The following is a 21,693-nucleotide window of genomic DNA, read 5'->3' on the forward strand; positions in this document are numbered from 1 at the left end:
CAGCTGATGCCTAGGAAAGTCTGAGTGAATGAAAAATAAAAGTGTGACCCGGACATGGTGGCTCCCAGCACTCAGGAGGCAGAGGCAGGGGGATCTCTGAGTTCGAGGCCAGCCTGGTTTACAGAGTGAGTTCCAGGACAGCCAGGACTACATAGAGAGACCCTGTCTCGAAAAAAACGAAAGAAAGGAAGAGAAAGGAAGGAAAAGAAAAGAAAGAAAAAAAGAAAAGGAAGGAAGGAAGGAGGGGAGTAAGGGAGGGAGGGAGGAAGGAAGGAAGGAAGGAAGGAAGGAAGGAAGGAAGGAAGGAAGGAAGGAAGGAAGGAAGGAGGAGAGAGACAGAGGCAGAGACAGAGAGAACAAGAGACGCCTAGTCATCGGGAAACCACGTGGTCTATCCAGCTGGGGCTTCCGGTGACCTAAGCCTACTTTTCAAGCCCCACCCCGTGCTTTTCCCCGGTGCGCCCGCGTCGGCTGGGTATTTTGGCCCTCGGAGGGACCCGTGGCCGCCGCCTCTGCCGGCGTCCGTAACCGGGAAACCCGGCGTCCGGCGCTGCAGGTTGTGGTCCGCGATGTCTGCCGAGGACGCCCGGCACAGGGCAGAGTCCTCCGAGGCCCGTGCGGCCGCGGTCAGCGGCATCCAGGAGCTGATGCGACGCAAGGAGGAGATCGAGGCGCAGATTAAAGCTAATTACGACGTCCTGGAGAGCGTGAGTGTGGCCAGGGCTCCGGGCGGAGCGGACCGGGAGGCCTGCGGATGCGAGGCCCAGGGGCTCCTGCCAAGCACTAACTAAGCGCTTTCCATTCGTTACAACCCCTTGACGTGGGGTTTATCTTCTGAAGCATTAACTTTGTGGGTTTTTTTTTTTTTTTAAATGCAGCCCAAGCTGGCCTCGAACTCGTGATCTTGCTTCAGCTTTCCAAGTGCAGGAGTGATAGGCCTGAAGCATTGGTTAAGCTGCCTTGGTCACAGAGCTAGACTATTTGCTGAGGCATAGTGGTCATCACCACGGTCGCCCTCTGTAGGTAACGTTACCGGGTTTGGCGTCCCTTGCCACCCCGCTCGTCATTAGGACTTAATAAACGTCATCGGTGAGAATTAAAATGCAGGTTGTAGCCAGGAGAGGCATCCTCACTTGTAATCCCGGCACTTGGAAGGTGGAGGCAAGAAGATCTGGAGTTCAGGATTATTCTTGGCTACATAGTTAGCTCGAGGCCAGCCTGGGCTATGTTGGACTCTGTCTAAAAATAAAATAAAATGCAGATTCTCATTGGGGTGGGGAACAGACACTGCATTTCAAGAAAACTCCCAGCTGCACTGCTAAAGACTGTTTTAAGTGACAGGTAAAGGACATTATCCTTACTGTAAAAGGGGGAAACTGAGGCCCAGAGTGGAGCAAATGCTTGCCAAATTAAGAAGTGGCATTGGTGGGTCAGGTTCTGTGATCTGTCTGCCTCCTAAACAGACATTTTGTTGTTGTTGTTAAAGCCACCAAGTCTGTTTTGGTTGTTTTTATTCTTTTTTTTGGGGGGGGGAACCCATCTCCCAAATAAATCACACACGGAGGCTTATTCTTAATTATAAATGCCCAGCCTTAGCTTGGCTTGTTTCTTGTCAACTTTTCTTAAATTATCCCATCTACCCTTTGCCTCTGGGCTTTTCCCATTCTCTTACTTCTGTAAATCTTACTCTTACTCTGTGGCTTGCTATGTAGCTGGCCCCTGGTGCCCTCTTCCTTCTCTTGCTTTCTCTTCCTCCTCCCAGTTTCTCCTATTTATTCTCTCTGCCTGCCAGCCCCACCTATCCTCTCTCCTGCCTTGCTATTGGCTGTTCAGCTCTTTATTGGACCATCAGATATTTTAGACAGGCACAGTAACACAGCTTCACAGAGTTAAACAAATGCAACATAAAAGAACGCAACACATCTTTGCATCATTAAACAAATATTCCACACGCATAAAGAAATGTAAACACATCTTAAACTAGTATTCCACGACAGTGCCACATACCAGGTACTGAAGCTGAAAGAGGCCAAGTCAGGGGCTGGAGAGATAGCTCAGTGGTTAAGAGCACTGGCTGTACCATCAGGAGTCCTGGAGTTCAGATCCAGCACCTACTGTATAACAATCCACACGAACCACAAACACTTGTAACTCCATACCCTTGTGGATACATTTAAACAGACACATAACAGACACAAATCTCTTTTTAAAAACGTGTGTGTGTCATTTTTGAAACAAGTAGAGAATAATGAAGACATCAAGTGACAACCTCTGACATCCATATATCCATATGTAATGCACATTCATGCGTGCACCTCCCAAGTGCTGAGGTTACAGTATGTACTATGACATCCAAATCTATGCGGTGTGGTGTTGGGGATCAAACCCAAGGCTTTGTGCATGCTAGGGAGGCACTCTACCAATTGGGCTATATCCTAGTCCTTCAAGTACTATGTGTGTGTGCATGTAAGTGGGTGAGTGTGGTGATTTATTTGTGCTGAAATGTGGTGATATTTTATTTGTACGTTAATAAATAAAGTTTGCCTGGAGATCCAAAAACAAAACAAACAAACAAAAAAACGAGAGAGAGAGAGAGAGAGAGAGAGAGAGAGAGAGAGAATGTGTGTGTATGAATGAATGAAAGGAGAAGTCACTTGTTTAAAGTCACAAGTGGGGTTCAGACATCAGGGTTGGTCAAGTCGAAATAAACATCTTGTGTATTATTATTCTTTTGTTATTGGCCTCCTATTTATCATTTAGCCAAGTGTGGTGATGTATACTGGCAATCTCAGCATTTAGGAGGCAGAGGCAGGGAGATTACCCCATGTTCAGGGCCAGTCCAGTCTACACAGATGCCTCTTCCGACTGTTGTGGGCACTTCATGCACATGGTTTGCATATATACATGGAGGCAAAACACTCATACACAAAATAAGTCTTAAAACTAAACATGCTGAACAGTCATAGCTGTTAGGGAATGGTAATTAAAATCATAGTGAGATATTACTTTATACTCACTAGGAAGGATATCATGAAAATGTAGGTAATATCTTAGGGAGAATACGGGGAAATTGGAAACTTCATACAACTGTAAGATGGTATAACTGATGCCCAAAACTGTTTAGCAGTTTCTCAAAAAAAAAAAAAAAATTAAACAGTTACATAACCCAGAAAATCCATTCCTCCCATGTGATAATTATGATAGTTGCAAATACATACTCATCCCAAAATTTGTACACATTGTTTATAATATCCAAGAAGTAGAAATGACACAAATATTCTTCAGGTAACAGATAGAATATAGTCTAACTATACGGTGGGATATTATTTGAAATAATAAAAGGAATAGTGAATTTTATTGGATAATAAAAGGAATAGTGAATTAATCATACTATAATTAGTAGTAGTTCATGCTATAATGTAAATAAGCCTTGAAAACATTGTAATAAGGAAGTTACAACATACCATGTATTATATGTGTTCTCTGTCTCTCTCTTATCTTGCTACGTACTTCTGGTTAGCTCCCTTGGACTTACTATATAGCCTAGGCTAGTCTTGAACTCTTGGCAATCCTGCGTCAGCCTCCAGAGTGCTGGGATTATAGATGAACACCACCACACCTAGTTTTTTTTTTTTTTTTTTTTTTTTTTTTTTTTGACACACATCTGGATAAAAAATTAATCTGGCCTTGAACTTCACTCTGTCCTCAAATTTGTGATTTTCCTGTCTTGGCCTGCCAAATGTTAGCATTATAAGTGTGTGTCAGTGTACCTGGTGTTTCATGGTTTCATGTATATGAAATGTCCTGTTCTAATATGAGTCCCTAAAGTCTCCCCTGAAGACCTGAATGCTAGAAGTTTCAGGGTGATGGTCTTGGGCCATGGTGGAATCTTTAAGAGATGGAACTTGAGGGCTGGAGAGATGGCTCAGCCGTTAAAGGCTAGGCTCACAACCAAAAATATAAGAGATGGAGCTTGTAGGTCATTGGAGGTGTGCCCTTGCTGGGGTAGTTCCTATAGGTCATTGGAGGTATATGCCCTTGCTGGGGTAGTTCCTATAGGTCATTGGAGGTATATGCCCTTGCTGGGGTAGTTCCTATAGGTCATTGGAGGTATATGCCCTTGCTGGGGTAGTTCCTATAGGTCATTGGAGGTATATGCCCTTGCTGGGGTAGTTCCTATAGGTCATTGGAGGTATATGCCCTTGCTGGGGTAGTTCCTATAGGTCATTGGAGGTATATGCCCTTGCTGGGGTAGTTCCTATAGGTCATTGGAGGTGTGCCCTTGCTGGGGTAGTTCCTATAGGTCATTGGAGGTATATGCCCTTGCTGGGGTAGTTCCTATAGGTCATTGGAGGTGTGCCCTTGCTGGGGTAGTTCCTATAGGTCATTGGAGGTGTGCAGAGGTAGTGGAGCCACAGGCCTTTTCTTTTTTTTTCTTGCTCCCAGGATCATGATGGAAGTGGCTTCCTCCACCATGTGCTTCCATGTGGATGTTCTGTCTCTCCACAAAGCTAAAGACAAAGTCTCCAAAAGTACATACATACCTGCACACATACATACATACATACATACATACATACATACAAACATACAACCAATCTGTCCAGTTCTGTACTGAAACTTCAAAACCCTGAACCCAAATAAACCTTTTCTCTCTGTGTTGATCATGACACTCAGACATTTCCTTAGAGTTTCGGAGCACCTCCAGGATAGGCAGCCCTGTACAGTTGTCTGATGACTGCCAAAGCTTTGGGGAATGGAAGGATGCGAGTGTTTGCTCATGGGTCCAGGGTAGGTTGGTCAGGCTCTCTCTGCATGCCCCCTCCTGGGTCTTTAAGAAAAAACGTCTTTCGCCGGGCGTGGTGGCGCACGCCTTTAATCCCAGCACTCGGGAGGCAGAGGCAGGCGGATCTTTGTGAGTTCGAGGCCAGCCTGGGCTACCAAGTGAGCTCCAGGAAAGGCGCAAAGCTACACAGAGAAACCCTGTCTCAAAAAAAAACCAAAAAAAAAAAAAAAAAGAAAAGAAAAAACGTCTTTCTTTTTTGAGACAAGGTCTTGGGATGCATTCAGGCTGGTTTTGATTTCCATATGCTCCTGCCTCAACCTCCTGAATGCTGGGATTGTAGAGTGGACTTTCAAAGGTTTTTTTTTTTTTTTTTTTTTGGGGGGGGGGGTGTTGATGCAAATGTACTAAAACTGATTGTGGTGGTGGGTGATTAACTCTTGAACATATTACAAATCACTGAATCGTGTGCTTTGAGTGGCTCAGTTATCTGTCTGTGAATTCTGCTGCATTTCCACTGTTTTAAATGGAGGGTCCCAGATTAGCCTGGAACCTAAGCTTGTTGTCATGACTAGCCCCAAATGGGAGTATTCTCCTTGACTACCGGAGAACTGAAGAGAACTGGCACGGTCCTCCTGTCTCAGCTTACCTTGAGATCCCTGGCTTGATCCCCTCCTTCCTCACAAAGTCACAGTTAGAGGTTCCGGGGAGTAGGAAGTGGACAAATCTGGGGGCCACTCTTCAGCCCACCATGTGCCTGGCTCTACTAAGCGTCCATTCAAGTCTATGTAGTCGTCTTCAGCAGGTGCATGTTGTATTCCCATTGTGCAGCCAAGGACACTGAGGTTTGGAATGTGTCTTAGCTTGTTGCCAGCTTGTGTATGGTAGAATTGGGATTGAGATAAAAGTCTAAGCCACTGGGCAGCTCCTGCCCACCCCAATGCCAAACATTCCATTGCTTTCATCCATTGTCCCCTGATTTATGTAGGGAAGCTTCAGAAAAAACTTCAGGTGTGGTGGTTTAGGCCTGTAATCCCAGTACTTGGCAGGCTGGAAGCAGGAGGATTGCCGTGAGTATGAAGTCAAACTGAGCTGCAGTGTGAGAGTCTGCTTCAAATAAACACTTGCTAAAACAGACCCTAGAGCAGAGGTACGTTCCGTTGACTCAGGAGGCTGAGGCACGAGACTTAGTTAATTCCAGGGAATTGAGAACAGCCTGGGTAAACATAGGCTAAAGATAAAGTGTTAAAATGAATGTATTGTTTTGAACAGGGACTATATTCCCAATGTTCAGATTCAGAACCTGCTAATGGACATCAAATGCAAAAGCTCTCCCCTTTCCCTAATTCCCAGCCACTTAGTCTCTTTCCCTGGAGGCAGCCAGTACCATCCAGTGAGTGATAAAAAGAATCTTGGTAGGCCTCTTACATCTTTTTTTTTTTTTTGAAGAGTCAAAACCTGGCCACAGCTGGCTGTCTTTGGAGTTGACTCCCTCCAGCTTCAAGGCTTCAGCCAGGTGTCAGCTGGGAAGGAGGGGTTGGAGGGGTCAGGTCAGGGATGGGACTGAGGGGGAGCCTCTGAAGGCTCTTTGAGTGATGTGTTGTTACTGTAATTAATTGGTTTTGGAGACAAGATCTCATGTATCTCAGGCTGATATTGAACTTACTGTGTAACCAAGGATGACCTCGAACTTCTGATCCTCCTGCCTCCACATCATTCACCACCACACCTGACTAATGCCGTGCTGGGCATGGAGTCCAAGGTTTAATGCATGCTAGGCAAGCACTATAGCAACTGAGCTGCATCCTATCTCCCTAGTATTAAAGTTTTTTAATGCTACAGAGAATCAAATTCAGGGTCTTGCATATACTAATCAAGTGCTCTGCCACTGAGCTACAGTCCGGCCCTGGCACCTTTGGCTTTGTGTGCATTAATCTCATGCATTGCTTGCATTATCTTTTTAAAGACTTCATTTTATTAATGTGTGTACAGTGTGGGGAGGGGTGTGTTGGTACCCAGAGTGTGTATGGAGGTCGGAGGACAACTTTGTGGAATTTGTGTTCCTCTTCGACCTTTATGTGGATCCCAGGAATTGAACTCAGGTCTTTATTCACTGACCCATCTTTCTGGCCTCATCGTTTTCCTTGGTACCCGCTGGGGAGGGTGGCTGTAAGGACACAGTTAAAGAGCCTGGTGTGTGCTAAAGAGGTCACTGTGTGGCCCTCACTGTCACTTTTGCCGTGGGTTAGAAGGACAAGGGGCTGGGGAATTGCGTCATGATGTCCTTATCCGTGAGATGTTTTTAACCACGTGTCTTTCTTCCAGCAAAAAGGAATCGGGATGAATGAACCTCTGGTGGACTGCGAGGGCTATCCCCGGGCAGATGTGGACCTGTACCAGGTCCGAACAGCAAGGCACAACATCATCTGTGAGTGACCCTCGCTGGGGCTGGGGCTAGCCTGCGGTAGGGGTGCCGAAGACACGGGATGATTAATTCATGTTGAGCATCACAAAGCTTTTCTGCTTTGACAGAATGTTTTGTCACACCTGTGGAACTGACAGACAAGGGACTAGAGGAGACTAAAGAATTCCCTGGTGAGGGGTTTCTTTGTCTGTTTGAAGTACTTTGCTTCACAGTCGGGTGTGGTGGCGCACGCCTTTAATCCCAGCACTCGGGAGGCAGAAGCAGGTGGATCTCTGTGAGTTCCAGGGCAGCCACCTGTAGAGAGACCCTGTCTTGAAAAACAAACAAACCAAAAAACCCAAACAAACTCAAAAATACAAAAACAAACAAAACACTTGGTTTCCAGCTGTAATGATCAGGCGTTTGAGCCAGTCTGGGCTGTATAATGAAGTAAAAAGCAAGGAACGAAAACTTTACTTCATTGTGGGAACTTTCCTGGATTAACAGTAGAAGCCTGTGCCAGTATGGCTTACCAGCTTACCCATCAAATCCATGAAGTAGATTCGGGTCTCAGGGTAGTGACCTGACTGACTCCTTTCAAACAGGAGAGCCCTGGACTGGCGCTCAGCAGGGACCCTTGAAGTGTGCGGTACAAGGGTCAGCAGAAACCAGGCTCTGCCCCTGTCTTCAGGGCCCACCGGCTGGGTTCCCGTCAGGAGGCCGGTGACAGGAGAAAAGGCTTGGCACCCTACCCTCGGCTCGCCGTGCCAGGGAACATTGTCCCCTCACGGCCCCTCTGCCTGCCGGGAAAGCTGGGCAGGCCTGTCTGCTGCAGGCCCGTCACTATCCTAAGAGAGTCTTCTGGGTGTTCATTTGTTTCAGTGAAGGAGCTAGCAGAGCCTGGAGGACATAGTAGGTTTGTGCTTCTGCCTCGCCAAGGCGTGTTATCTCTGACTGTTCTGAGGTGAGAAGTCCAGATGGTCTCACTGACAAAATCAAGGTGTCGGCAGGGCCGGCTCCCCCTAGGCTGCGGGGAGGGTGTATTCTCTGTCTTTCCCGAGGCCACCTGTGTCTCCTGGCTCCTGGCCATCCTCTGTCTTTAGAAGTAGTGATCACATCTTTCTAGACTTTGATTCTGTTATCGCCTCTTTTTCCCTGGTCCTCCTGCCTCCCTCTTTAACTTGTTAAGACCCTTTGATGGTATCAGGCCCTCCCAGAAAATCCAGGCTCGTCCCTCCTCTCAAGATCCTTAATTACACCTGGCCTGCACAGTCCGCTTTGTTTCATGAGGTCACGTGAACACCAGCTTCGGGGTGAGGATGTGAGCATCTTTTACTTGGCGCTGGTAGATAGATACTCAGCCCTCCATCCCAGTTATACTGGGCGATTAATCACCCACCATTTGCACTTAATGATTTCCATTGAATGCGCCCCAACTCTGGCTTCCTCTGCTGAGTGTTTTGGTAATGAGGCCTGCTTCTCAAAAATAGGATGCAGAGTAAGATGTAAGGTCCCTTAAAGCCACAGTGCGATGATAGAACATCCTCTTTACCCTGCGTGTCCTGGTTTTAAGAAGTTCCAGCTTCGCATGAAAACAGCTGAGGAGATGCTGAGAACAGGAAAACCATGCCAAGACAGGCAGGTGTGAGGCCGAGTCTAGCCTTTACTCTAAACCCCTAAGCCCCCAGGGATGTGGCCCACTCACTTCCACAGTATTAGCGGGACCGTGGGGAAGTCTGAGGAATGCTGCTTTTTATTCAAATGATTAACATCGTGTTTCAACACCATTCTTTTCCCATTAATTTGAAATGCATCAGCGTGTGTGTGTGTGTGTGTGTGTGTGTATGTGTGTGTGTGTGTGTGTGTGTGTGTGTGTGTGTGTGTGTGCGTGCGCGCGCGTGTGCTGGGGATGGGACCTAGAGCCTCATGCTTGAGTACTTAATGTATCACTGAGCTACATGCCAGTTCCAGCGTAGGTTTTCAGTTAAGTGTAGCCTATTTCTGGACTTTCTAAACTATTCTACTCTCTGTATTAATTTTATATTGTCTGAGTGACTTTGTTATGTGTTAATATGGTTGAACAACTCCCTTTTATTAGCATTCTTTTAAAAAAAAGTATTCCCGGGGTTGGGGATTTAGCTCAGTGGTAGAGCGCGCTTGCCTAGCAAGCACAAGGTCCTGGCTTTGATCCTCAGCTCCAAAAACAGACAGACAAACAAACAAACAAACAAACAAAAAACCACAAAAAAAGTATTCCCACAAGTTTATTGTATTCTTTTTTTTTTTTTCCACTAGGTGTTTATTGTATTCTTAAACAGGGACTTTTCTTACATTGAAATTGGGAAATAATGCAGAGAGGTCTCATCTGCTTTGTCCCCGTGTCCTCTAGGAAGCAGCAAGTGTTAACAGGGTACATTTATGACAGCTAAATTTGGTTTTGGAATATTTGCTGCAGCAGCATTTACCCAGGCGACGCAAACCTTTTGAATCCCGCCGATGTGGAATTGAAATGTGTTAGGAGCCAAGTCATCCCTCCTCTACCCACGGCTGTGTGGTGAATCTGGACTCTGCAGACATTTCTGGAGGTTCTGGGGCTCCACATGGGCTTTGCCAATCGGGTGGCTTTTCTAGTCATAGTGACCGCATATGACATTGACTCTGCTTTAAACCTTCCTGATCTGGTGTCTAGTTTTTGTTTTTTCTCACCTCTGACCTCTGCCTCTGTGAGCTGAGTACCCGAGTCCTATAACTCCCAAAGGCCTCATCTTTGCTCCATAGTGACAGGAATGTCAAACCCCGTGAGAGGACCCCACAGCCCCAGTCAGAAGCTCTGGCACAGTTGGAGAATCTGTGGCCCATGGGTGCCAGGTGTGGGTTGGCAAGTGACAGAACCATGCTGTCTTTGAGACTACGGATGAATTACATGAGTAACATGGATTGAAATAAGGAGAGGAATCCAGAGAAGTAGGGAAATCATTTTTTAGGTGTAAAAAGGATATTAAATGCAGGACTGGCCTCCAGACAGGACCTGATGGCCTGGCATGGTGGTTCATTATTTAATTTTAATTTTTGTGCATAGGTGTTTTACCTGCATACGGCATGTGTTCCAGGTGCCTGCAAAGGCCAGAAGAGGCCGTTAGATCCCCTGGGACTAGAGTTACAGAAAGTTGTGGCATCTATGTGGGTGCTGGGATTGGACCCGGGTCCTTTGGAAGAGCAGCCAGTGCTCTTAGCTGCTGGTCCATCTCTCCAGCCCCTCGTTCGACATTATGAATTCGCTTTTAGCACTGAAAAATTAGAGGCCACCTCCACCCCAAGCCCTCAGTTTTCAGCCTTTCTAGAAAAATCAAAGGTTTGGCAGCACTGAATTTGTCTCTCGAGCAGGAGCTAGGAGTAGTGGTTGCCAAGGAGTAGTGGTTGCCTGCCCCCCACTGGGCGTCCCCACACGTGAGTTACAAGGGTCTTGTGGCTTTTTTTTTTTTTTTTTTGGTACAAGAATTTAAGAGAAGGGGCTGAAGGGATGGCTCAGTGGTTAAGAGTACTGGGTGCTCTTGCAGAGGACCTGAGTTCAATCCCCAGCACCCACATGGTGGCTCACAACCATCTGTAACTGTGATCGAATGGGATGCGATGCCTTCTTCTGATGTGCAAATGTACGTACAGACAAAACACCCATCGACATGAATACATCTTAAAAAAAGAATTTAAGAGCAAAGAGTTGTTTTGTTTGTTTATTTGAGACAGGCTTGTATGTACCCGAGGCTAGCCTTAACCTCAGTATTTAGCTGAGCACGGCCTTGAACTTGTGATCCTTCGGCTTCCACCTCCTGAGTTCCTGAGTGCCGGGATCACAGGCATGCACCACCACCACGCCTGGGTTATGCAGTGCTGGGGCTCGAACCCCAGTGTCTCATGGGCGCTCACAAACACTCTACCAACAGAGCTACACCCCCAGCCCCCGTGAAATCCTTCCAGCGGCCATTCTGCCTCACTGTTTTTTGTTTGGTTGGTTTTCCTGGAGACGGGGTGGCATGCACCCTACACTGGCCTCCTGATCCGCTTGCCTCTGTCCCCAGGTGTTGGGATTGCAGATGCTGCATCCTGCCCGGCCACCTCACTCCTATCTGACGTCTGCAATCGTCCCTGTCTGTGCATGAGGTCATGGCATGGTTGCGGCTGCACGTACCTGGTTTCTAGGCCTCAGCAGGGGCTGTGCTGCTTTTGAGGGGCCTTCTTGATGTCCTCCCCTGTTGTATAGCCGGCTTCCTCACCAGACAGCCCACTCGTGAGGCCGGCCCTGTGTCTGTTCGTGGGTTTGTCTGCCCCGTGGGCTCTGGCTTTGTGTCTAGTGTCTAATAAGCGCCCATTAAACTCATCTGTTGTCACTCTTTTGGTTGCTGAGACAAAATGGCTGATAAAAACTTAAGAAGGAAGGGTTTGTTCTGGTCCCAGGTGGAGGCTGTAGTCCACGCTGGTGGAGGAGGCACCCGGGGACGGTGTGCCTGCGTCAGGAGGCCGAGCGTTGGATGCTGGTCCTCTGTCCGAGCCCCTGTCTCATGGGACGTGCTGGCCACATTCAGGGTGGACTGTCCTCCTTCCTCGGTTAAACTTCTCTGGACATGCCCCTAGAGACGCCTCCAGAGGCTTATCTCGGGCGATTCTCAGTCTCGTGAAGTTGACAAGTAGAGTAACTCCAGGTGTCTCGTCTCATCCGCCCCGAGTCCTGAGTCCCTGGCCTCTGACCTGCCGTTCTCTCCCCAGGTCTACAGAACGATCACAAGGCAGTGATGAAGCAGGTGGAGGAGGCCCTGCATCAGCTACATGCCCGGGACAAGGAGAAGCAGGCCCGGGACGTGGCCGAAGCCCGAGAAGAGGCCAGGAGCCGCAGTCTGGGCTCCAACAGCCCCGCCCTCCCCCAGGCCTTCGCCAAAGTGAACAGTATCAGCCCCGGTTCCCCGGCCAGTATTGCGGTAATCCTGCCTGCTCCCCAAAACCCACTCCTGGGAGTGCTGTGAGTTAGGTAGCCCTGGGCTGTGGATCCTTGCCAGAAGCCAAACCCATTCTCTCCTTCTCTGGCTCTGAATCCCTTTATTCCTTTAACCCGTGCTGGCCGGAGCTGGGCGTACATAGGGTCAGTCCACTGGACTCGGGGAGAGACCTGCTGTGGGCAGGGGGGATACAGTGCAGAGGGTGATACACGTCTCAAGAAAGGAGGTGCTCTTCACGGAACCATTTTCCCTGGGACTGAAGAGAAAAAGGGTGAGAAGAGCTTGAGATGCACGCATTCTGTCGTGCTGGATAGATTCTGAGCAGACATCTCAGCAGCGTTACCGAGATGGACTTCATGCTCACCACAGGATGCAGAGTAGTCAGAGCTGTGCGTCCAGCACTGCAGCCAGCTTCCGAATATCTTCACAGATCCTAAAAAGAAGCCCTGTGGTCCAGACAAGCCACTCGGGACTTGGCGACCACTGGTCTTTGTCTGCACAGATCTGCCTGTTCTGAACATTTCCTGGGAAGGCAGCCATGTGATAGACGATCTTCATGTTTGCTTTCTTTCACTCAGTCCTGTTTTCAGGGTTTATTCAGGGGTTAGTCACGCATGTGGGCTTCATGACATTTTATGGCCAGATAATATCCCACTGTATGGTGATGTGTTTTGTGTGTCAGTTAGGGTATGTTTGGATCACTTCTGCGTTGGGGCTATTATATGCTTCTGTGACTATTCATGTAGAAGTTTGTATGTGGGCATGCGTTTACATTGAATACTGTAGCCATTCTCCAGGGTAGTACTGCTCTTCTCCCTATTTGAGCCTTGAGGAAAAGCCACACAAACCTGAAGCAACCTGAGCCAGGACACATAGCTCCTGGGAAGCAGAACTGGATTCTGAATCCAGAGCCTACAAGTCATCTTATGGCCATTAAACCCTCAAGACTGGGGCCTGGAGGGACGGCTCAGTGGTTACGAGCACAGGCTGTTCTTCCAGAGGACCCAGGTTCAGTTGCCAGCACCCACATGGAGGTTCACAACCATCTGTCACTCTAGCTCCAGGGGACCTAATGCCCTCTTCTGGCCTCCATGGGCACCTGGCACACAAGTGGTACACAGACATACAAGCAGGCAAAACACCCATACTCATTAAATAATAATAATAATAATAGTAATAGAACTTAAAAAGTCACAAGACTGCTGGGTATGGTGGCATGTGTAATCCCAGCTACTCAGGTGGCCGAGGCAGGACCGTCACAAGTTTGGGCAGCTTAACAAACTCCTATTTGAAATTCCAAGTGAAGAAAGACCGAGGATGTAGCTTTTGGGTCGAGCTCTTGCCAAGGTTGGATTCCCAGTGCTGTAAACAATTTCAAAAGCAAAAGAAGTCGGGAGACTGCAGACTGCAGTCAGCTCTCGTCTGGTCACAGCTGGGTCTGCAGCATCGGGCACTAATGCAGCCAGCCGTGGCGGGTGTTTGTGAAAGGATGACTAAGTGGATGTCTGTAATCTTGGGATCTGAAGTAAAAGGGCCATGCTGGTGAAGTACTTCTAGGGCAAATGCTTGTCCAAAAATGTAGGCCTACATTCACCTGCTTCTTCTTGCCCTTGAACCTGGCTCAGAAACTCCAGAAGGCAGCTTGAGCCTTTTCTCTGTCCTCAAAGCCTCCGCTGGGCACACCTGGACACCATTTGCTAGGTCTGCCCCAGAGGGAACCTCCAGGATGAGGTGGCCCACTGACCTTTCCTGTATGAGGGGCCTAAATCTTTGACCTTCTTGCTCTGAGTTGGCCATTCTTTCCTTGTAGAAACCGAGCTCTTGACCTTGCCACTGAGTTGGGTTGTGAGCAGTAAAAATGACCAGGAACGCATTCCACCTCTTCGACGGTTTCTGATTTTCTCCTGTCTTTAGGGCCTGCAAGTGGATGACGAAATTGTGGAGTTCGGCTCTGTGAACACCCAAAACTTCCAGTCGCTGCAGAACGTCGGCAGCGTGGTGCAGCACAGTGAGGGGGTGAGTTGGGGTGCCCTGGCATCTGGGTGCCTCACAAACCGCAGAGGCCTGTGGCTCACGGTTAGGGGGGGTGGGGTGGAAATCCAAGAGGAGGGACCCGCAGACTGGGGGGTTCTGGTGGGGGTGTTTCCTAGTCCGTAGATGGCACAGCTTGCTCAGGTGATGGACGACCACTAATTCCATCACCGGGGCTCCACCCCCTAAGTGACACCCCTCTAAAGCCCAGTCTCACACAGGGTGTGTGTGTGTGTGTGTGTGTGTGTGTGTGTGTGTGTGTGTGTGTGTGTGTGTGTGTGTGTGTGTTAGGCTTCCGGCATAAGAACTTTCTGGAGGGAAGCAAACATTCAGCCCATAGCACTGGGCATCTGTGTGGGATATTTTGGTCCAGAAGATGTTGGTGGGTTCTTCGCTGCGGACAGAGTAGTCTGTGTTGTGTCCCCTGCCTGGGATGCTTCTCCTTCCATTTCCCACACTGTCTTTACATAGCTGAGGCCTTGGTGTGCCTTTCCCGGTCACCTGGTCTAAATCCCTCCTCCTGTGTCCAGTGCCTGTTTGCAGTCACTCTTTCGGGAGGTCTCTTCACTCTGCCACAGGCTCCGTTCCCCTGAGCTGCTCATGGGCCCACTTGTCCACATTTCCTTCTCTAGACTGTGATGTTTCCAGCTTCTCACCAGCATGACCGTGTGTGCGTGTGCGTGTGTGTGTGCATGCTTTTCTAGGTGGGAACCGTGAAGAAGGGTCACAGGCTCTAAGAGGGCCACCAAAGGCTGTTTTTATGTGAGACGGTCTCTGTGTATCCCGGGCTGGCCTGGAACTCACTGTGTAGCCTGGGATGATCTCGAACCTTCTGACTGTACCCCCTCCACTGCCTCCACCTCCCAGCACGGGAATTCTAGCTGTGCTCCACTGTGCCTGGTTTTATGGCGTCCCGAGCCAGATCTCCAGCCCTGGACATATGTTTTTACTTCCCTGGCACATAGGCTTCTTCTGGAATTTACTTTGTAATTAGTGTGGCACATCGCCAGTCCACCTTCCCCCAAGTGCACAGCGGCTGACCCAGTATCGTTCACTGGTATCACTTCACACTGTCCCCCCGTTCTGTCAGATAGCTTTGTCTGTGTCTAGTGTTCTATTTGTTCTGAGCCTTTTTGGAATTGCGTAGAAGAATCCATCTGTCCCTTGTCAGCTTTCCTTTAACACCTTGCTATAGAGTGGGTGCGAGAACCATTTGGAAAGTTCGCAGGCTACAACCACAGACTCTGCCTGTCTGTCTAGAGCAGCAGGTTCTCAACGTCCTAATGCTGTGACCCTTTAATAGAGTTCCTCGTGTTGTGTGACTCCAACCATAAAATGATTTTTTTTTTTTTTTGGTTTTTCGAGACAGGGTTTCTCTGTGTAGCTTTGCGCCTTTCCTGGAACTCACTCTGTAGCCCAGGCTGGCCTCGAACTCACAGAGATCCACCTACCTCTGCCTCCCCAGTGCTGGGATTAAAGGCATGCACCACCACTGCCCGGCAAGAATTTGCTACTGTTAACTATCTGTGTTTTCCAGTGGTCTTAGGTGACCCCTGTGAAAAGGTCATTCAACCCCACTCCCCACCTCAGGGATGGAGACCCACATCTTGAGAACCGCTGGTCTAGATGGATAGAAGGTCAACCATCCCCACCTAACCCCGCTGGTTCTGTCCCAGAGGCTTCCGTGAGGGCCAGCCAGGATGTCAGCACAGCCCATAGCCACCCAGCGTCTCCAGCGAGGCTGTAAATCTACCTCCGTCCCATGGTTGGCCTGAGGCTTCAGATACTGACCCTGAGGCTTCTTACCTCAGACAGAACCATGAGGAGGCCACAAAACTTTTTTTCTTTAACCTAATCATGAAGGACACACAGTCATGTCTCCTTACCTGTCAGGAGTGTGTTGCTAGGTCCAGCCCATAACTGGAGAAGGGAATTGGACCTCTTGAAGGGACATGTGAGAAGACATTGGAGCATGTTATTAAACTGCCCAGAAGGGTCCTCTCTGCTTGCTCCATGCCCCCTTGTCCAGTTTTTATAAATTCATTCTGTTATCCCTTTTTTTTTTTTTTTTTTTGGTTTTTCAAAACAGGGTTTCTCTGTGTAGTTTTGGTGCCTGGCCTTGAACTCACAGAGATCCGCCTGCTTCTGCCTCCAGAGTACCAGAATCAAATGCGTGCGGCACCATGCCCGGCTACAGATGTGCTTGTAAACATGTCTTGTTAGATTCTGGAAGAGGATGTATATGTGTATGGAAAACAGAACCAAAGCACAAAACAAGGCCAAAGTCTCCAAGTTAATTTCCTGGCCATTTTCTAGCTTGGGACCTCCCAGGAAGCCTGTGCATCTCCTAGCAGAGAGTGTTGTTGGCTGTCTCTAGAGTGTAGTTTCCTATAGCAAGACCAACACATTGAGCATTGATCACTCTCTATAGTCACATCACTACCACCACAGTAAACACGCAGAGCCGTGGACCCCAAAGTGACTCAGTTTCCTTGGTAGCTAGTCCTTCACTGGATCACTGATCAGCGCTCTGTCAAAAGTTTCTATTTTCCAGACTGTTACAGAAGTTTAACCATAGTGCAGCTCCCCTCCCCACCCACCCACAAGGTCTCACTACATATCCTTTGTTGGCCTCAAATTTGCCATGTAGATCAGGCAGCCTGCCCTTGAACTCACAGAAATCCTCCTGCCTCTGTCTCCCAAGTGCTGGGATTGAAGGTGTGCGCCACCACACCCACCACTGTACCCGGCCTCAGTACTGCCTTTTGAGAGTGGCTCCGTGCCCTGTCCAGAACAGGTTGGTAGATCTTGGGTGGCATGTGCGTTCATGTGTGTCACACACTTTACCCACTTAGGAGTGAGGGACACTTAGGGTGGTTCTGAGTTTGGGTGATGATTGACAGATTGCTTTCAATCTGCATTTTTCTAGATAAATGGAGTCTCAGCTTCCTTTTTCAAAATTTACTTATTATTATATATGTGTTTTGCCTACATTTATATATGCATACCATAGGCATGCCTGGTACCCACCGAGGTCGGAAGAGGGCATCGGATCCCCGGGTCTCGAAAATTATTAAGGTCCAGTCTTAATAATCTTCTTCCCAGGAGGCCAGAGAAACTACAAACAGCACAAATTATTTTTGGGAAACAAATCTAAGCACACCGAGCTCTTAGTCCGTCTACCTTATTCCTGTGGGATAAAATCCTGTCTACACAGCTTCAGTTCTGCTCTCGTGCCTAGCTCCTGTCTTCCCTGATTTCTCTCTACATTTATCTGCTATCCCCTCTAAGTTCTAACTCAATTCTCTCATCTTAGTTCTGCCCCGTCTTGGTCTTTCTCATCTCGTTCTTCCCTGCCTGGCTCTTCCTCATCTTCCACCTCATTCTTCTAGTTCTCCAGTCAAAATCCTCCTCAGTCTCCGAGGTTTACAGTTATATACCCATGCAATAGCAGTGCTGTAACCAAAGGAAGGTCACCAGGCTTGAATTCTTACAGGGTCATAAAGGCAGACACGAGTTTCCCTCAGGCAGTGACCATCAGGCTTTCTTTTATAACCCAAAAGGGGAGTGGTAAAGGAGGAGGTCTACTGAGAGCTAAAATTGGTTAATATATCAGAAGAAGGGGATTTATGTGCTCAAACTACATTCCTGAAGGTGGTTAGGTAAATGTTAGGAGTCTACAATGTTAGTATAAGTACCACTAAGGCTGTGTAAGAAAGGAGGGTCCGAGCTTAATTTGTCTTAATTCAGGAGATTGTTTGGCCTTGGATGCTTGATAGGTATTTCAGATAAAATATACTGTTATGAGTTCTTGAAAGCATACATAGTATACAAGAAAGTCATTGTAGGAATCGGCTAATATATAATACTATAATATTATAATGTATTATATATATTACATATAATAATATATAATATAAATATAATAATAGCTAATACAAAAGCTAAAATATCACCAAGACTTCTTAAACCATGGCTTGACCTTCAGAAAAGTCCTTGACCTTTCCAAGTAGTATCTTTTATGGTAGTAGCTGGATTCCATTATATTTTCCTGTGGCTTGCAGCACCCTGGGACTGGAGTTACAAGACAGTTGTGAGACATCATGTGGGTGCTAAGACTCGAACCCAGGTCCTCTGTAAGAGCAGCCAGTGCTCTTAACTGCTGAGCCAACCATCCTTCCAGCCCCAGGTTTCAGCTTCATTGTTAGGACTATAAATCCTCCTTCTAGAAGCTTTCTTTCAAAAGAATATTTTGGAGAATCCCAACATGTCCAGTGTATAAAAGCCAAGCTGCAGGGGTAGTTTGAAGGTCGCCTGCTGGGTGCCAGCTCCAACCCTCAGAGCCCTGAACCAGTCAGAGTCTCGGATCTCTTTGGCGGTGCTGTTAACATTTTGGTAGTTTCCAGTTTTATGAAGATTACACTCTTGTAGCTTAGACTGTTCCATCAGATCTCCTTCCAGAAGTACAGTGCTTGGATCAAAAGCATATATTTTCAAAGGAAAAGAAACCGTGATTGAAAAAACTTCCTTCTTGGACTAGGGGTGTGTGGCTCAGTGGTAGATCACTTTTCAGGTTCCAGGTCCAGGATTTGATCTTCAACACTGTTTTTGGTTTGGTTTGGTTTTTTTGAGGGGGTGTTGTTGTTTTGAGACAGGGTTTCCCGGTGTAGCCCTGACTGTCCTGGAGCTCACTCTGTAGAGCAGGCTGGCCTCAAATTCATAGAGATCTACCTGCCTCTGCCTTATGAGTGCTGGGATTAAAGGTGTGCGCCACCACCGCCACAACCGTTTGTTTTTTAGGTATAAATATATATACGTGCATCATTTTATTATAAAAACAATGCATATTTAGTTCAGCCATAGGAATGTCGTAGGTTCTTCGTTACAACGTGGATATTGAAAACATGGTTCAAAGTGAAAGAGACCTAGCACAAGGCCGTATGATTCCACTCAGTGAAACTGTCTAAAATTCAGTCAGTGAGACACAGAGACCGGGAGGAGATTGGTGGTTGCCGGGGCTGGAGGGACAAGGAGGGGGCTGACTGCTGACGGTCTTTGGGGTCATTCAGACGGTCTACAGTTAGTGTTGCTGGCTCATAACTCTCTGAGTACAGGAAACCCACCGAGCCATGTGCTTTATTATATGCAAACTGTGTCTCAGTAATAAATAGAATGCCTGTTTATCTTAGGAACAAAATCCCATAGTGCAGAAATGTTTACAAATCAAAGCCCTGTGTCTCTCCCTCCCTCAGTCCCTCCCCCTGTGTGTGCTTACTTCTGGACTGGGGGCTGGGGTCCAGACACAATGAGAGCTCATGGGGGGGGGGGGAACAACGTTAATTCAGTAATCCCAGGCATGCAATTTCACACCCTGACAAGTGTTACAAAAGGAAGCGCAGGAGGGCTGAGGGCCGGAGGAGAGCAGTGGGGTCCTGATTTCGCCTGGCGTTGAAGGAGAAGGTTCCTCAGGACGGAGCCTTGGGGTGCATAGAAGTTGATCCAGAGGAGAACCTTCGGGCTGGTTCTCGGGAGAAGCGAGGCCGCCAGAGGATGGTGGGTGGAGCTCAGAACCAGGAGACTAGAGAAGGGCAGGAGGTGGAGCTGGGAGGTGACGGGGTGTCAGGCCACTCAAGGCCAGCCTTGGAGTGCCTCACAGCCTCTTCTGCTGGTCAGAGGGAGCTGCTGCGCCTCCCACGCTGGGCAGAGCTTGTCTTGAGATGCCCCGGGTACTAGTTAGCAGGTTTGGGGGTCGGTTTCCAGCATCTGGGGCGGTGTCCGAATAGGGTCCTGAATGGGAACCAGGTGGTTGAATACGTGAACCTGTGGGGGACATTGTTACTCAAATCGCTGTGCTCCCCACCACTGTATTTTGTCTCCCACCATCCTGAAGTTGTACACACCTCCTTAATACCCGCTTCGGGAGTCTGTCCAGCGAGGAGCCCAGCACCCTATCATTTCACGGTCAGGAAGTGGCTTCTCGGCGTTCTCCTTGAGTCCACTGTGAGTGTTAAGGAAGCTGAGGCCAGAGTGACCCCCTTTGCCTTTCAGAAGCCCCTGAATGTGACGGTGATCCGCAGAGGAGAGAGGCAGCAGCTCAGACTGACTCCGATGCGCTGGGCAGGAAAAGGCCTGCTGGGGTAACGTCTCTGCTCCGTTCTGGGCCAGCACAGTGCCTGCCGATGGGGTGTCCTCAGATGCGGCTGCAGGCAGAGGCAGCGAGTCCTCGGGTCATCTGAGTCTCGGCTGCCTTCCTTACCTGAGTGTCGCCCTTAAGAGAAGGGAAGAGGGCTGGTGAGGTGGCTCAGCAGGGAACGGGGCTTCCTGCAAACCCTGTGGCCTGAGTTTGGTCCCCAGTATCCACAGGGTGGAAGGAGAACTGATTCCTGCAAATTGTTCACGGCACACACACTCACAAACTCTCTTCTGTACACAATGAATAAACGGAAAAATACAGTTTGGGGCTGGAGAGATGGCTCAGCAGTTAAGAACCCAGAGGACCCGGGTTCAATTCCCAGCACCCGCATGGCAGCTCACAGCTGTCTGTAACTCCAGTTCCAGGGGACCTGGTACTCTCACACAGATATACGTGCAGGCAAAAATACAAGTGCACATAAAATAAATAAATCATAAAAAAAAGACAAATACAGTTTTTAAAAAAGAGGAAAGTTGACGCAAAGCCCTGCTCACTGCCGGTTTCGCAGGATGGAGCCGACAAGCTTGAACCCTGTCTCTGTTTCCTTTTACAGCTGCAACATTATTCCTCTCCAGAGATGACTGTCCCCAGGGACCTGCAAGAAAGCTGCCTTCAGCCGGGCCCTCCCCTCGGGCCTGGTCGGGATTTCCTCGTTCTCTGCGGTCTCTGAGGTATAAGGATCTGGAAGAGAGCGGCGAAGCCTGAACAGACGTGGAGGAAGTGCTCTGGCCGCCTGGTGTACTCTCTGCATTGAGGCATTATTAAAAATGTGATTTGTGCCTAGCTAAGTCTTGTGCAAATTAGGCCGTAGCCCTATCTGGGAATTCTCTACATTGAGTTGGAATGATTCTAGCAGGTAATGATCTGACTTCATGTTCTTTTTTTTTTTTTTGAGACAAGAGTCTCCCTGTGTAACTCTGGCTCTCCTGTGTAGATCAGTCGGGCCTTGAGCTGGCAGAGAGCCTCCTGCCTCTGCCTCCTGAGTGTTGGGTTAGAGGCGAGCACCACCATGCCTGGCTAGACCCTGAGGGGTATTTATTATACATACATGATTTTTACTGAAGGTTTTGAGACTTGCATACATGCACACAGTATATTTCTCTCCTCCTCTGTCCCTTCAGTTCCTCCCAGATCTCCCCTCATATCCACTTCCCAGCCTCCTGTCCCTTTTTAAAAATAAATAACGTACTGAGTGCCATTCATGCTGCCCATATACTGACGGGTGTGGGGTCTTCCCCTGGATGAGTGTGGTCCACCTACCAGGGTCCTCACCTCGAACAGCCACAGGGGCTTG

At 48.4% G+C, this 21,693-nt stretch overlaps 1 protein-coding gene and 1 long non-coding RNA gene across 3 annotated transcripts; both read left to right on the forward strand.

The window, feature by feature from the left end:
- Positions 1-466: 466 nt before the first annotated feature.
- Positions 467-21,597, forward strand: Psmd9 (proteasome 26S subunit, non-ATPase 9). 2 transcript variants are annotated; one of them, XM_006970724.4, is made up of 6 exons: positions 467-707; positions 7,109-7,211; positions 11,949-12,157; positions 14,090-14,191; positions 20,255-20,343; positions 20,953-21,597. In XM_006970724.4, exons 1-6 carry the CDS (start codon positions 570-572, stop codon positions 20,978-20,980), a joined length of 669 nt encoding a protein of 222 aa, XP_006970786.2. In that variant the 5' UTR covers positions 467-569; the 3' UTR covers positions 20,981-21,597. The 2 variants fall into 2 exon arrangements, with proteins under 2 accessions (XP_006970786.2, XP_042124514.2); XM_042268580.2 differs by lacking the exon at positions 20,255-20,343 and having other exon boundaries at positions 468-707.
- Positions 4,239-4,585, forward strand: LOC143270525 (uncharacterized). Its single transcript, XR_013047718.1, has 2 exons — positions 4,239-4,344; positions 4,384-4,585. It is a non-coding gene; the product is annotated as an uncharacterized LOC143270525 (long non-coding RNA).
- Positions 21,598-21,693: the final 96 nt, after the last annotated feature.

This window comes from Peromyscus maniculatus, chromosome 23, assembly GCF_049852395.1.
Source record: "Peromyscus maniculatus bairdii isolate BWxNUB_F1_BW_parent chromosome 23, HU_Pman_BW_mat_3.1, whole genome shotgun sequence".
Lineage (NCBI taxonomy): Eukaryota > Metazoa > Chordata > Mammalia > Rodentia > Cricetidae > Peromyscus > Peromyscus maniculatus.

What these genes read in the sequence shown, in the direction of transcription:
- Psmd9 (XM_006970724.4), top strand. Translation starts at nt 570, where the DNA reads ATGTCTGCCGAGGACGCCCGGCACAGGGCAGAGTCCTCCGAGGCCCGT. An exon ending in ATTACGACGTCCTGGAGAGC is followed by an intron (nt 708 to 7,108) that starts GTGAGTGTGGCC and finishes TCTTTCTTCCAG; the next exon opens with CAAAAAGGAATCGGGATGAA. An exon ending in AGCAAGGCACAACATCATCT is followed by an intron (nt 7,212 to 11,948) that starts GTGAGTGACCCT and finishes TTCTCTCCCCAG; the next exon opens with GTCTACAGAACGATCACAAG.